General features: G+C 48.9%; 1 protein-coding gene across 1 annotated transcript; it reads left to right on the forward strand.

The window, feature by feature from the left end:
* Positions 1-12930: 12930 nt before the first annotated feature.
* On the forward strand, positions 12931-13608 carry LOC140214182 (uncharacterized). Its single transcript, XM_072285538.1, has one exon. It carries the CDS (start codon positions 12931-12933, stop codon positions 13606-13608), a length of 678 nt encoding a protein of 225 aa, XP_072141639.1.
* The last annotated feature ends 3289 nt before the right edge of the window (positions 13609-16897 follow it).

Genomic DNA, 16897 nt, shown 5'->3' on the forward strand with positions numbered 1-16897 from the left:
CTTCGTATTCAACACCAGAAGAAAAAAAGGAACTGTTCGACGAGACGACCTCGCGCATCTATACGAGGGTCGCCCCGCAGGCAGCTGTCCGCATTGAAATCGCCACGAACAACATAAGGTTCTGGTAATTCATCTATAAAGGACTGAAATTCATGTTTCTTTAATTGGTAATGCGGGGGTATGTAGAGTGAGCAAATGGTGATGAGTTTGTTTAGGAGGACAACTCGAACCGCCACTGCTTTAAGCGGCGTTTGTCGTGTAAGGATTGACACGCCATGCTTTTATGAGTGACAATGGCAACACCACCCGATGATGCGACGGCATCATCGCGATCTCTGCGAAACGTAGCATAATGTAGGAGGAAGTTTGCGTGTTTCGATTTTAAGTGTGTTTCCTGTAAACACAGCACTTTTAGATTGTGTTTGTGGATGAGTTCTTGTATATCATCAATGCTTCTAAGACCTCTGACGTTCCACTGAATGATTTGTGTATCCATATTTAAAGTAAATTTGTGCTGTATATACAGAAACAGAAGTGATCCCTTAGATTACAAAGCTCTTTCCAGGCCCTGTAATGGGGATTTTGCCCTTTTTGGAGCGTTCGAAGGAGCCTCGCCGCCCCTTAGGCGCTTGGTGCGCCGTGAGGATAGGTGTAGTATCCATTGCCTCTTGTGAGGCGCCGGACACGCGCTCTTGCGAGCGAGAAGTTTCCTGAGAGAGTCCTGCCTCGGAAGGCAAGGGCCCTGCGCCCACCAGCCCGGAGGTCGATGGGGCTGCCTGTGGGATTGAGCTACGCCGGCTATTGCCAGCGCTGGAAGGGGCCGGGGAGGCTCATGCAGCCCTGGTTGCGCCCACCTTCGGGGTAGATATTCCCTTCTGCTGGGTTGGCGGAGCAGCGCTAGCTGCAACCGCCGCGGGGGCAGATGGCGTAACTGCCGACTCACTGCTTGTGGGTCGGACAGCCGCCGGAAGCCGTTGTGTCGCTGCCCCCTGACGCGTCACATCGGCAAAGGTTTTCTTGGGCAGGTATGAACCCCACCTGCGTGCCTCCTTGAACGATATATTCTCTTTTACTTTGATCTTTACAATGTCCTTTTCTTTTTTCCAGTATGGGCACGACCGCGAGAACACGGCGTGCTCCGCATCACAGTTTACTCAGTGGAGAGCGTTCTCACAAGCTTCAGAGGTAGGTTCATGCGCACTGCATTTCGCACAAGTTTGGCGTCCTCGGCAGCTCTGCGAACTGTGGCCAAAACACTGGCATTTGAAACATCGAAGCGGATTTGGCACATACGGCCTAGCACGGAGCTTGATGTACCCGACCTGGGGCCCTATAACGTAAAACTATTCCAATATGTTTCTATTCCAATTTCCTGATGTCAAATTTGCGTAACCACCAACGCAAGCACCGGGCGGTCACCCACAGGGTTGTCTGAACAGACCAATCAAACGCTCTCCTCGTTCATAGGAGGTCACTTTTGTTTGCTTGAAAAACGAATAACATTGCCTACACTGAGCGGCTTGTCGTATCTAATTGGCTGACAAGAGGCGAGGAGAACGCTCAAGTGGAGAGGGATTCGATGGGGCTGAGCCACTGCACTGAAAGTCGATAACCGGATAAAGAGGGTGGTGCCGGCGGCTACGATTGGTCGGCTTTCCCTTACTTAGCTTGCGGTGGCTGGTCGAAAATCGCGGCGGCATGCAACGGAAGCTCAAGAATGACGCTAAAACGGACCCTCAGCAAATGAGAGTTGGCAGAATGAGGGGGTAAACGTGCCGAAAATACTCGAAAACGTTACACGGCCACGCAAGAAGTTTTATTATACGCAAATACACCCATGCTCTCCGGCAGGCGCGAGTAGCCAGCGTCTGAGCGATCGGCGGCAGCCGTCTTCTATTCCTTTCGGAACGGGGCAGGCTGCGGCTATTCCGAAATAATTCTGTTTTGTTCGGCATATTAATACATCTTTATCGCATACACGTCACTTTGACGCGGTGAGTTCTTGCGGTTTTGTGACGTCGCGTGACAGGCAGGTGAAGTGGGTGCAGCCCGAAAACTTTTTACCAATAGCTGAGGGCTAATGGCGAAAAGGGGTCGAATAAGAAATAACTGTTTTTCTTTCTTCTGTCAAATCATGCATAATCAGTGTGTACACATCATATCAGATGGGGAGGTATCGCGGTTTTCGTGACGTCGCGTGAAAGACAGGTGAAGGGGGGGTGGCCGAAAAAAGTTTTTGACCAATTGTGGAGGGCTGATAGCAGAATTGGAATAGAAAAGTTTGGAATAGTTTTACGTTATAGTGCCCCTGGCTTGACTCGGGCAAGACACTTGAACCAAAGGTAATTATTAGGTGCTTCGTCTAAATCTCTTTGCCTTCCCGCCTCATCTTAATTCTTCTGACATTGATCACATTTTGCTCACTGAAGCCCTCCAGGAGTTCCGCTTCAGTCAGCTCAAGAAAATCATCATCCGACACAACACCACGGGTGGCGTTCATTGTACGGTGCGGGGTTACTGTTATGTAGGTCTCCCCAAATTACACTAGTTTCGGTAGTTTCTCACATTGTTTCTGATCACGGAGCTCCAAGAGGAGGTCACCGCTTGCCATCCTGGACACCTTGTAACCTCGACCAAAAACATCAGTCAAGGACTTTGAAACAAGGAACGGTGAAATGTGTTCGCACTGCTTTGTATGACTTTTCAGAGGGAACAACGTGGAAGCGGGGGAAATTCTGGATTTGTTGTCCGAAAAACTGGAAGACATCTTCGGTGTGCCCTCGTTTCTGAGGGCGATCAGGAAGGGGAGAGCAAGAAGTTTCCATGAAAATATATAAACTTTCGGCAACAGCGCCGAGCGCCCACCACGGAGCATAACGAGGGGACGCGGCAGAGCTTGCATACAAGTCTGCACGATGCCAGTCGTACGCAGTCACTATAACCGAATATGGTGTACCCAACGTTGGATAGCCACACAGGGTTAACCCTTGCCGCCAAGGAGAAAGGAAGTAAATGGAAGAGAGGAGGAGACAGGAAAGGACAAAAAGTTGGAGAGAAAGACGAAGATTTGAGAGGATAGAGTGACAGGAAAAGACGACTGCCGATTTCCTCCAGGTGGGTCATTCTGGAGGTGCCGTCTATGTGAAGCAGAGGCCAAAGAAGTGTGTTGCCTCTGCCGGGAGGCCTTAAAGGTGCAAACACCCGGCATCGGCTCAACCCCCAGGATCATCCCCTGACATGGCTAAGCCGCGTACGGCTACACGCGGGAGGGTCCAACGCTCGTGTGCTCGAATACGTGGTGTCGCAACACACAAACGCCTGCTGACTCAGACGACCCTGCGGGGACCTCATATTCGACCTCACATTATGTGTACTTGTTGCCCCTGCCTTGAGCCCCATCGTTTCCGTCAGTATGTCTTGCGAAACACAAAATAGATGTTAAGTCACAAGTCAGTGCCGTGTCTGTCTCATTTCCTTTTCCAATAAGCATGCACTGTTTTCGTTCTAGAATACCTTGTAGGAACTATGCCATCAAGAAAGACTTTTGCAAATACCCTATTATTATTATTTGTGATGCACAGCCCAGTTCGTCAGTCTATATAAATTTATGATCTTTTGAACAGTCTGCTTAAATGCTTCAATCATTTCGGTATTGTGTACTCTTTACAGGTCAGCACCACTACACATTTCATGTTAATAAATGTTGCCGTGCAGAAAATGTTCACTTGTTTTACTTGAAGAGAAAGCAGTTTAAGTGATGCATGTTCTGAGAAGGTAAAGGTAAAAGTGACTGAACATATTTTTCAAAGAAACGTTATATACGCGCACACACAATATACTACAGGTAATAACTACATAAATCTGCATGCCACTGCTATAGGTCCCATGACCAATGTGACTTGCCTGTTCTAAGCAGCACAGGCTATGTAGAACTGTTAAATCAGGCACTCTTTGATCTGTCCAGTTTGCGTTCCTGATGATTTCAGGTATGCAAACGAGAAAGCGTTCTACAGTTTTATGCTCAAGATTGCGGAAGGTTGCCCGACACTGCTTTGCAATGTTCAGAGGCGTCTAGCTTACCAGACGACACCATTTCTCTTAGCAAAAGTAGGTAAAAGGTAAATAAAAACCTAGATGCAGGCATTGTTTTAAAGGCCATCCTTCACCTTTGCTACATTCTGCAATATGAAGATGGCTTCCCAAAGTGATGAAGACAGTGCCATGTGCATGTACATTGCTGACCAGCTGCAGTGGCTTCATATCAAGACAGGCAATGTGCAAAGACATCTGTCTGTTTGAAGATAGGTGTATGTAAAGCACCACAGTCCAATAAAACTGTTCTTCCTGTATACATAAAAAGCATCATTGGTGCCACTACAAGGGTGATATGATGAGCTGGGATGACATCAGCCATCCCATATATAAACTGTCCCAATTCGAATAGCGCAAGACTTGACATAACTGCCACGTGCTAGCCATTTCCTTGTTTGGATCTGCTGTTCAGTCTGTGCATGTTACAGTGCAAGCATACCACCAATGGGGTTGAGCATTGTTTTTAAAAACATAACGCACTGCATTGCCTATTCAGGCATTTTAACATTTGTGCAATAACTTTTTTGCTCAATAGCTTTCGCTTTATGTGGTGACCTACAGTGTCAAAGTAAAGCTCTAGGATTATTCTACGATGTGGAGAAATTCACTTTACTGCAGTAATGAAGATTACTAAAAAATGTTACATCCCTCAGGTTACACTTGGTATAGTAGGCAGAGTGACTGTGCTCGCACATTTATTGATGCGCAATGGGAGGGCTGACTGATGCCAGGGGGGACTAAAAACAGGAACTCGCATGCCAACTTCACTGCTTTGTCTAAGTGCATCTACACAGTGGAAATATGTAATGGCTGCCTGGCACAGTGCTATATGGCATGAAAGGAGGCAATGCCGTGATGTCCTTTTGCTCACACTAGTCTGTGATGCACCAAGTGTTTGTGCCAACTGTGAGCCTCAAATGAATTGTTCTGGTACTTGCCAGTGCACATGAATACATGTGCACAGAAACAAGCGCAGTAGCTGCTGGAGAATGCACTAGTAGCAAGAGTGAGCAGAAGGAGGACTTAAGTGTCTCATTAAAATAGTTGAATTCGCAGTGCTCACCTGCACTGAACCAAGTGTATTATCCTGCGATTCTGGAAGTATGTCGGCTACCTTGAGGTCAAATGTACCATTAAATGTGATGGAGGACAAACTGTGACACACATGCATTCTGCCAGATATTCCAGATTCAGTAAAGACCAAGACAGGAGGAAAGCTTGTAAACGGCAACCTTATTTGATAAATCAAAGGTTGTTTCCAGTAACGAAACACCTGCACCGACAAAAGCTGTAAGCTGCAGTAAACGATCGACAAAAGAAAGTGAGTGCACTGATGTTGTACAAATAATGAACACGATTTCACTACACAGATGAAGGCAGTGGTGCCACATCTCAAACCATCGTTTTAACTGTTTGTTCTATTCGCCAGATAAGCGCTGCATATAAGGACATCGTCTCAAAGTTTAGTGCAGTGCGTTTGTCACTGGCTAACTAATAAATAGGTGTATATACCAGCTTTAGAGTGTTCTTTTCAGCTCCTACTTTGTGACTCATGAGCCGGCTCTGTTTCCATAGAGCCGGATCCAGCTCCACAGGGTCACCCCTGAACTGCAATTCCTCAAAGGACCATGGACGTCAGCATAATTAAAGTTTCCCATTTTTTACACACTGCAAGTGCCCATAGTTTTTATCAATGTTTTACTTACGGACACAGGCGTACGTTATCCTTTTCGTTCACTAAAGAGGAGTAAAATCGATGAAAAGCTATTGAATGTGTTTGTGTTTTCGATCCGCAGTCACTGAGAAGGCTCGAGTGCTACACCATGCCGTTTCTCTACTGTTATCTTCGCCTCAGCGCAATAGTGTCACGCGGTGAAGCATACGCAATTTGGTGAAGCATACCAATAGTGTAAAGGGGTCACTGTCACTGGATATAGTGCGATACTCGGGGAGCTCGCCGTCAAGTCTCCTGTCAAAGGAAAAACACAGAGGTGCCTAATAAATTTACTGGCAGGCTTTGAGAGATATTTATAACCTAGCTGTGGGGGTTTGAGCGCTTGTTTCGCCAACCTAGCACGCTCTGTATACAAGATTGTAACGGGAATTCGGTGGTGATGCAGGAACATTATTTTCGAAACGGATCCTGAAGGACACCTGACTGTTCATCAAGATATATAGGGCACCTCCAACGTCGGGACAGGGAGCCCCAGGTCTCCACCGCTTCCTGGGCCTTCCGGACAGCCCAGAGTTGGTCTTGAAGCTTGCTGCTAAGAGCGTCGTCCCACTTGTTCTTGTCCTCCACATAGGAGACCTGCGTCGCATATCCCCACAACATGTGTCCCAAGTTCACATGTCCACAACACCGTGCACAATTGAATGATCCGTTGTATGGTATGAAGAACTTTATTTAGGTCCTAAGGGATCAATCTGGGACTGATGCGAGCCGCTCCCACCTAGGGACAGAGAGGCCGAGCCCCTCTGCCGTCGCACGGGCTCTCTGGGCAGCCCTGAGTTGGTCCGCAAGCACTTCATTGTGCAGCATCCGCTGCCACCACTGTTCACCTCGAGAACCATCACTGGCCACCGCCAAGCAGCGTCAAACCTGTGTTCTAAATCGAGCAAACCCCCACACTTACTACAATAGACTGACACCCCGCAGTCCGGATTAATTTTATTTATGAATACCGGGTTAGGGTACGTTCGCGTGTGCATAAGCCTTAATGTAACCGCCTGTGGCCTATTTAATTCAGAATGTGGCAAGTGGGGATGCCCTGCGACCTAAGTAATAGTGCGTGGTGATCTCGTTGTAGGTTACCAGTTGGTCCCTGAACTCAGGAGCGGGAGATCCAGCCCCTTCAGGGAGTATACGGCACACTAATCCTCGTGCCTCCCTGTGCGCCACCTCGTTGAGGTTACGCGGGGCTCCCGCCACTGTCGCCATGTGCGCCGAGAACCAAGTAACTGTATGCGAAGTTATATCCCCACCCTGTAGCAGTCTGTTAGCCGGTTCCGCAACAAGTCTTCTTGAGAAGGCTATAATCGCAGATCGCGAGTCACTAAATTTCAAAACTCTTCTTGAATCAATTAGTGATAGAGCATTAGCCACCTGCTCGCTGACCCCCGGATATTTGGTGTAAATGGAAGCGGCATTTCTAACGCTCCCTTTGCCATCTACAACCACCACCACCGAATAAGCATCTTTCCTATTAATCCATGCGGCGTCAACAAACGCAGACTCCTCCTCCTGATCATTTGCCTCTCACAACAAAGCCCTAGCTCTCGCAACGCGCCTCCCTACATTGTGCGCGGGGTGCACATTCCGCAGATACGGACAAACCATAATATTGGCCCTAAGATTCACGTTCAAGTCGTCTAGGGGCGCCTCATCATGCGACACATCCACCGATTCTTAAATTGTCCCTAAAATATACCTACCCCCTGGTGTATCTAGCAAGCGCAATCTCTGTGACGTACGCTGAGCCTCGGTAATTTCATCTAAAGTATTATGCAAACCCAGTCGTAAGAACATATCGTTTGACGTAGTCACAGGCAGACCAAGCGCAGCGTTGACGTCTTTTCTGAATAAAACTTCCAATTTATCTTACTCCCCCCTATTCCAATACAAAAAATGACACATATTAATTGCTAGAACTAACCGCATCGCACCTTCTTCTCCTAAACCCATATGCCTATTAGAGATCCTTCTTATAATTCTTATGGCCTCCATCTTCTTGGTAATATGCTGAATGGTTCTAATATTCGATCCATTGGCTTCAAGTACAAAACCCAGGACTCTGATTGCTCCAACGTTGAGTACCAACGACCCTTTTCTAGTAAGGATTCTAATGCAAGGCTCAACTTCCGGTACCCAACCCTTCGGCCTACTACCTAGCTTCTTATATTTGAAGATCAACAACTCCGACTTTTTAGGGGAGCACTTGAGCCCCATAAGACCCAAATACTCTTCCGTAAGCGTTGCCACCTTCTGCAGGCTAGCCTCAAGTTCTCCATCACTACCACCGACACTCCAAATAATAACGTCATCCGCGTAGATAGAATAGCCAATAGCCTGGACAGTGTCCAGCGTATTAGCCAACTTCGACATCGCCAGATTGAATAACATAGGCGAGAGTACGAATCCCTGCGGAGTACCACAGCAACACAATTTAAAGACTTCCGACTTTACCTCACCAAACCTGAGACATGTCCTTCTATCCATAAAGACAGCCCTGACAAAACTGAAAATCCGCTGCCCCATATTCAAGTCCTATAGCACCCGCCGAATGAAAGAGTGTCCGATTTTATCGAAAGCTTTTTCCAGGTCAAGTCCAATTAGTGCCTTAGTCTCCCTTGTCCACCGGTCAAGGAGCTGATGCTTAATCCTGATCATAGCATCCTGAGTCGAGAGACTGGGCCAAAATTCTATCATCGAGTGTGGAACGACCCCAGTGCTCTCAACACAACGCGTTAGCCTATTTAAAACGACATGCTCAGCGACTTTTCCCAAACACGATGGCAGGAAAATGGGTCTGAGATTTTCAAGTCCTATGGCCTTCCCCTGTTTGGGTATCAGAACAGTAGTTGCAAGTTTCCGCTCTTCCGGGAAAGAGCCTTCCTTACATCGGCTATTGATCTCCCGCATAAGGAACTCAATTGACCCTTCGTCTAAATTCTGAAACATTTTATTCGTAATACCATCCGGCCCTGATGCCGATCGACCATTAAGATTCTGCAGTGCCATCCTTATATCACTCTCAGTAGGTTCGTCCATAACTATTTTCATCCTCACTATACTCCAAAATAACGTCAGGTGTATCGTGCCAGCTCTCCAACGGAAGGTATGTCTCAGCCAAATCCTTCAGCAACTCCTGCTCCGCGGAGTCCCGACTCCCGACACGCGTGATGGACCAGCTTACCTATCACAGTCCTCTGAATAAAGGGAAAATCAGACATGCACCCGTTCGTAGCAACTGCTACAGAGGAAACCCATACGGATTCGTCGAAAGAAAAGCCTCATAGTTGAAGAAAAATTCGTGCTGGTCCGGGACCCTTGTAGCAGTTGCTACGAACGGGTGGATGTCTGATTTTCCCTTTATTCATTGCTTCTCTCCACCTTGCGGATTTCCGCAGAACTACTACGTCAATCACAGTCATCTGATTAGATTTAGTGTTTGTCTCATCTAGTAAATGTCTGAGCAAACTCCAGGCGCCTCCCGTCTTAATGCGACCATCAATAGAATTGCATACTTCATGCCATTACTGCTTGCACAGTACCCGACAATGGTCTTCAATTTCCCAATGAACCACTGCTATGCGCTTTCTAAGCCTTCTGTTCAATCTCTGACCCTTCCATCTCGCTAACATCGACTGCTTCGCTTCCAACAAATGCGCCAGGCGACTATCCATGTGTTCCGTGTCAATATCGGTCTGAACCTCTTTAGTGGACGCCTCAACGCCACTTTTAAGCTGACTAGCCCACTGTTCCAAGGTCAACTCATGTCCCTAATCTTCGATTCTCTGCGCTTTCCGTTTCCTAAAGGCATCCCAGTCAACCATCCTGAATGTGCGTTCCTTTTTATTAGCCACTACGAAAGTAATCATAAGTATGTAATGATCGCTACCAATATCTATAATATAATTGGACCAGGACAAATGCACCACCCCCCGAAGAAAACTGAGATCAGGTGTCGAATCTCTACATGTCGACGTGGCACATCTGGTGGGATACGAAGGGCCTGTAATCAGAGTTAAATTCAAGTCTAGTGCCTGCTGCCATAGTCTCTCCCCCTTAATAGTGCTATAAACATACTTCCACACATGATAAGGTGCATTCAAGTCCCCTCCAATAAGCAACGGCGCATCCTTAGCCAGACTGGTTGACTTGGTAAAGAGCGATTTGAAACTGCTTCGTGTCCCGGGCGCTACTGTACAGGTTAAGCAGGTAAACGCTCCTCTGACATGACCCTTGCCGACCTAAAATTACCTCCACCATAGTATATTCAATCTTGCAATCCGCCATGTGAAGATCATGTCTAATATACGCCAACCTCCTATTAATGGGAGTTGTCAGTCCTCTGCCCTGTTCATTATCCTTGACCTCCGCTTTGAAATCCGTTAAGGTCACGTCAGACGTCAGTGTTTCCTGTAACATGATAACTTCAGGTTTCACATCATGCGTTCTAAAAACTGCTGCAGAAACACCTTCTTATGATTGAACTCCCTACAATTCCACTGCCAAATAGAAAATGGACTATTTAATAGAGCCAGCTTGACCACGGAAATTCGGTGAACTAGTTTTGAAATCAAGTCCACTCGGCAACTTACCCTGCTGGGCTAGCGACGGAGTGCACTCCCGCTCCAAAGCAGGGACCACCGTCTCGTTTAGATATATCTCAATTTTGCCTAATCTCTCATCCGTGATATTTTCCCGCTCTTCTATCCGCTCCAGTTTACCAACTATCTGATTTACAATTTCTTGCCATGTCGCCATCATTGGTTTAATCTCGGAACCGATTTTGCCCTGTCGCACCGTCGAGGATAGGGCCCTCTTTTTCGGAGCAAGCGTCTCTTCGTCAGCCATGTTCTCTCCTGCGACCTCCACAGACCTCCGTATTTCCACCGAGTCATCATGTTTCCTAGCCTGTCCTAAGCTGCCGCTGTTACCGGAAGGTACGCTGTTCCTAAGTTCAGCTATCTGTTTGATGAGCCCGTCAATGGCTGCTTTTAAGCTACGATTCTCTCTCTCTAATTGCGCAATCCTATCCCTATTACCGTCCACATGCTCCTGGCGCTGCTCACGCGCGCGGCCGGCGCTGATGCCGCCCTTGACCTTGTCAGCACAGGTGGTCTGGCCTCCAGCTGTGCCGCCGCCTCTACCAGCTGCAGGAAAGCGCACCCGCGCCTCCCTAGAAATGGAGTGACTCCTGGTGGTCGGAGTCTCAGACGACGGCCGCTGCCTCGACCTGAAACGGCTCCTAGAGCGCGAGCGCCCCTTAGAGCGTTGGCGGGCGCTCACCAACTGCACCATCTCGGCAGCCTCCTGTCCCGCCGTTAGCTCCGCCCTGGCTCTCTCCTGTCGTCGAGCACGCACAATGTGGGGAATCTGGTATCCTTGTCTGCATTGTTTATCCGCGGTCAGGTGTCGGCCGCCACAAAGCTTGCAACAAGGCACATGGTTGTGATCCTCTTCAGGGTTCCGAGCGCCACATCCTCGGCATTCAAAACAATAGGGCGCCGGACAGACATCCGCGCGATGCCCAATCTTGCCACACACATAACATACATCCAACTTCTTCGATACAGGAAACACCGGATCAGGGTTGACCCATATCTTAGAAAATTCGGCACTTTTAACCGGTCGAAAACAGTGATAACTGATCCTGTATTCTTGATTCGTTTGACCGCCATAGCCAGCGGATTGCGATCGTTAACAATGTTCCGCTCAAGTGTCACCGGGCCATCCATAATGTCCACATTGCGAATGACCCCGTTACACGTAGTGTGTGGGGCCGTCTCGTACGCACTGACTTCAAAATCCTTGTCTGCCAGGCTGATTGACCTGAGTCACATATTGCCCAGCGTTACTCCTTTCTGGCGTACTGGCCACCAAGATATTTTGCCTAAAGTTAGGGCAAATAACATCTTCCCTAATCTGCTCAATACTGAGGCCTGCCGCCTCTACGATTGTCTTGCCCACCGCTGTAGGGCTAACTTTCTCCAAATTCAGTCCACGCCGTGAGCGAATGACTCTTTTGATGTGTTCTTGTGGCATCGGTGGCATGCGCGAAGCCTTCACAATGCGATTTTTGATTGCCGAGCCTCCGCGCCGTTTACCTGTGCCCCTTCGTTCAGGCATCTCGCTTTGTGAACCGCCATCATCCAATCCAGGCCTTGTCGTCACTCTAGATTTTCGGCTGGATACTGTCCGCCATCCCAGGTCTTCAGTAAAGTCCTCCGCCAGGATCACTTCCCCTTCAACGTGCATTGCTGCCATGCCAAACGCGCGAGTCCCGCCGTGCTAGGTCTACCTGAAGCTAGTTCTCGGCCAGCACGGCGTGAGCACAAAAGTTCCAATAAAGTCCAAACAAGGGGTGACCTACCTCAATATTACGTATCCGCTGAATCCTCTCGTCTTCATGGATCCGATGATATCAAATTTGCACCACAAAACGACCAAAAAAGGCACGGAAGCTTCGAAAAGCAGGGACCCATAAACGCCCACAAGCCTCCATCGAACTTCGTCGTTGTCTCTCTGATCCGTTATAGTCCAGGTCGATTCGGCTCATAATTCGGTACGCGCTCCTTATTATTACAAGCACGTACGCGCCTCAGAGTAACTACGAATCTGTACCGCATAGCCGATCAGTGTTGCTTCACAGCTTTGACAAGGGTCTACATACAGCTTTAAAACATTGCATGGCGACGTCTGTCTTTCGCACTTTAAGAAATTCTCACTTGTAAAACCGAAACCGAAACCAATAATATTTTTGTGGAATGTTCCTCCGAGAGCCCTATCGCCACTGCCATCAGCAGCAGAGCATTTTGTGCACGCTCACGCGAAGACGACGACGAAGTGTTCGCTCGTACCATGGCTGAGCAGCCTTCAGGTAAGCATTGTGATGTATCGCCAACTTCATCGTCATCTTCATCGTCGTGCCTTCATCGGCACTGCCATGGTCATCATGACACGTGAGCAGCGGAACACACGGACGCAGGCTGCGATAATAAAGCTGCGGTGCTTGCGGCGTTATGTCTGACTGATGTCAGTGTTTTAAGCCTAGTGCGACATATCAGTGGCGACGAGTCCTAGCGTCGCTAGGTGAGAAGACCCGCGTCAGCATGAGTGCTGGACGGCCACCGGAATTTGCCGATGCAGAGGGTACGTGGCCTACGTATCGCGTTCGCCTAGAGGCGTACTTTGAGGCTCATAGCATCGTGGACCCAACGAAGAAGCGAGCGCTGCTCATCGCTTCGCTCACGGACAGTGCAGTGCGTGTGGTGCAGGGCCGGTGTCAACCAAAAAAGGTGAATGAACTGAGCTATGAGGAAGTCGTCGGGTACCTGGAAGATCACTATGCTCCGGAGGTCAACGAGATCGCTGCAAGTTATGCTTTCTTCATGCGTTCGCAACAAGACGGGGAAGCTGCTCAGGACTTCATTGCGGACATTCGACGCCTAGATGAGAAGTGTAACTTCGGCACGTCATTGGAGCGCATGTTGAGGGATCGAATCGTTTGCGCAGTGCTGGATGAAGACGTTCGGCGCCATTTACTGACGCGACGGAAGCTCACCTTAAAAGAGGCTGAAGACTTTGCTGTCTCGGCACAGAGGGCTGTTGAAAATGCCAGGAGCATGAACTCGGCGCACTCAGAAGTACATTTTGCCCGACAAAAGAGCCATTCCTCGAAGCGACGTCCCAAGCCGGAACAACGCGACGTGTGTGGAAGGTGTGGAGAATCGCATGCTGAGGACGAGTGCAAACACCTTCGCGCGGTGTGCCACCGGTGTGGAAAATGAGGACATCTACGTCGGATGTGCCTGTCTAGCACAAATAGTGACCGTCGGCAGGGATCTTATCCAGCAAGACAACGGCGCCAGGGTTCGTACGCCATGGCAGCCGGAGAGGACACAAGCTCGGACGACAACGACGCCTTGCACACGATTGCAGTTTCATTGGAATGGCTTCCATCCATTCCGTTTCCGAGTCGACGACGACTAAGACCATTTGTCCGTCCAACGGGCCTGCGAAATCTGCGTGCAGCCGGCTCCACCTTTCCCCGGTGGCTGGCCAGGCCAAAGGTATCTGTGCTGGTGGCATCGCTGAAGCCTGCGCACATGTGGAACATGAATTCACCAGTCGCTCTATGTCGGAATCCAGTCCCGGATACCAAAACAACGTTCTCGCTGTGGTTTTCATGGCTGTCATGCCGGGGTGTGTCTCGTGCAAAAGACGCAACACACGCCTTGCCGCCGCCAGGGGTAGAACAATGCGATGTCCCCAGTACACCAAATTATGGCTGACTGTAAGCTCTGTTCTTCTGTTGAAGTACGGCCGGAGATGCTCATGGCCCTGCGGAAGATATGACGGCCATCCCTGGGAAATCCATTTTTTAACCTGCAGAAGGCTGGTGTCTCGATTAGTCAGATGTTCAACCTCGCGGGCGCAAAGCGCTGTTTCCTCAAGAGAGTGGGCATACAAAACGTACTCGTCGGCAGCAAAGTCCCGCGGCTCCTCCATTACTGGCAAGGGCAACCGACTGAGTGCATCAGCATTGGAATGGTCACTGCCCTTCCGGTACTGCAATGTGTAGTTGTAGTTGCCAAGAAACAAGGCCCAACGCTGTATTCTTGCGGCCGCCATCGGTGGTATGGCTTTACCTGGATTGAATAAACCAGTAAGAGGCTTGTGGTCTGTTACTAAGACGAACTGATGTCCGTACAGGTAGTCTTTAAACCGGGCGACGCCGAATACCAGTGCCAAAGCTTCTTTTTCTAACTGCGAGTAATTGCGCTCGCTCTTGGTAAGTGTCCTGGACCGGAATCCGATGGGGTAGTCAACACCATTCACGCGGTGCGACAAAACGGCCCCAATGCCTACTGATGATGCATCGCACTCCAGCCGCAGTGGCTTATCCGGGTCGAAGTGAGCCAGAAACTTGGAAGCCACAATTGCCTGCTTAACTTGCTGAAATGCTTTCTCCTGTTCCTGGCTCCATTGCCACTTGACTCCTTTGGATAAGAGAGCATGTAGCGGAGCTAGCCTGGTGGCCAGATTGGGCAGCAACTTGCCATAGTAATTTATGAGACCGAGAACAGCTTTCAGCTCACTCACCAAGGTGGGCTTTGGGGCTTCAACAACGGCTTTGATATTGTCGTCCTTCGGTCGCAGACCCTTCGCGTCTATACGATGACCGAGAAATGTGACTTCGTCTTGCCGAAACTTGCACTTTCCCTTGTTCAGTCGGAGACCATACTCCCGCAGCCGCTGCAGCACGGTTTTGAGCCTAGATGAATCATGTTTTTTCTCGGCGATGATAATGTCATCCAGGTACACCTGCACTCCAGGAATATCCCCCAGCAGTCCGTCCATTCGCCTTTGGAATATGGCTGGAGCAGAACTTACGCCAAACGGTAATCTGTTAAAACAAAAGAGACCCTTCTGGGTGTTGAGGACTGTTATCTTCTTTGCTTCCTCATCCAATGGCAACTGGTTGTAGGCTTGACGCAAATCCAAGGTCGTGAATACTTCGCCACCGTTTAACCTAGCAAAAATGTCGTCCACTCGAGGCAACGGGTATTGTTCTACCACAGTGGCCGCATTCACAGTCATACGGAAGTCTCCACACAGTCGGAGGGACCCATCGCCCTTCAAAACGGGTACCACAGGGGTTGCAGGGCGGAACACACGGACGCAGGCTGCGGTGCTTGCGGCGTTATGTCTGACTGATGTCAGTGTTTTAAGCCTAGTGCGACATATCACATTGACTTTCACATTGTATAATTTTTGAAGTCTCCAGCATATGTCGCTGATATTTTTTATATTTATTTCATACTCGTAGCGTAGGCGGCATGCGAAATCTTGTAGGCCTAACCTGCATACTTTTTTTGTAGTGGCCCTTTGTTTACATGTCCACTTTTGACGCCATCAGGGCTTAGTGGTTATAAGTCGTGCGTTCGTCGTTGTAACCGTATTCTCTTTCATATTTTCTAGGTGCATCGATACCGGCGGCCTTATTTTATTCGTGCCATGGTAAACGCTCACGACGCTTGCAAGAATGCACGGATAGCCTTTTTGAAGAACTCGACAACGGTAATTTATCCGACGTGGAAGGCGAGTGCGACGAGCCTGACGGCAGCGGTGACGAGGGAGACGACGCGCTTGGAGCCCCGGCGGAGAGCAAGAGTGATAGTTCGGAAGCTGATTCGGAAGATGATAGCACACGTGCAACGGCAAGTGGATGGACGAGAAAGCCTTTCAAGGTGCCAGAGACTATATTCAAAGGGCCAGCTCACGAAGACCTTCACATCGAAGGAGACCTACTTTCACCATTTGGTTATTTTAGCCGCTATGTCCCGAAGAGCGTCTTTACTGAGTTTGCTGAGAAAACAAATCAGTACTCGGTTTTTCAGTATGGCACGTGTGTAAGCACTGATGAAGATGAAATAAGCCGACTGGTGGCTCTCCGTTTGACAATGGGTGTATTGAAATATCCAAGGTTGCGCCTATATTGGAAGCCAGATATGAGAACTGCTCTCATCGCATCATGTGAGATCTCGCGTAACCGCTTCGAGAAGCTGCGCAACACACTTCACATTGTGGATGTGAACAAGCCAGACATCAATGACAGACTCTGGAAGGTGAGACCTCTGCTCAAGAATTTTCAAGCAAGGTGCCACGATCTCGAGGTTGAGGAGCATCTGTGCATTGATGAGCAGATTGTTCCTTTCAAGGGCCGTTTGGACATCAAGCAATATGTGAAGGGCAAGCCTCACCCTTGGGGTGTGAAGGTATTTATGCTATGCGGCGAGTCCGGCCTGATTTATGATTTTCTGGTATACCAGGGCTCTACAACAAAGCTGAATGAGAGGGAAAAACAGCGGTATGGTGTGACAGGTGCAACTGTTTCGCACCTGGCCGAGCGAATGCCGCCATTAGTTGGCCACAAGCTTTTTTTTGATAATTACTTTACTTCATTGCCCATGCTGCGCGCCCTGCGTGCACGAGAAATATTTGCAGCTGGTACTGTACGCATGAACAGGTGTGAAAAGTGCCCGCTCTTGAGTGAAAATCAACTAAAGAAAAGTG

Source organism: Dermacentor andersoni, chromosome 11, assembly GCF_023375885.2.
Source record: "Dermacentor andersoni chromosome 11, qqDerAnde1_hic_scaffold, whole genome shotgun sequence".
Taxonomy (NCBI): domain Eukaryota; kingdom Metazoa; phylum Arthropoda; class Arachnida; order Ixodida; family Ixodidae; genus Dermacentor; species Dermacentor andersoni.

Excerpts from the sequence above, each read along its gene's own strand:
- LOC140214182 (XM_072285538.1), top strand. The coding sequence starts at position 12,931 with ATGAGTGCTGGACGGCCACCGGAATTTGCCGATGCAGAGGGTACGTGG.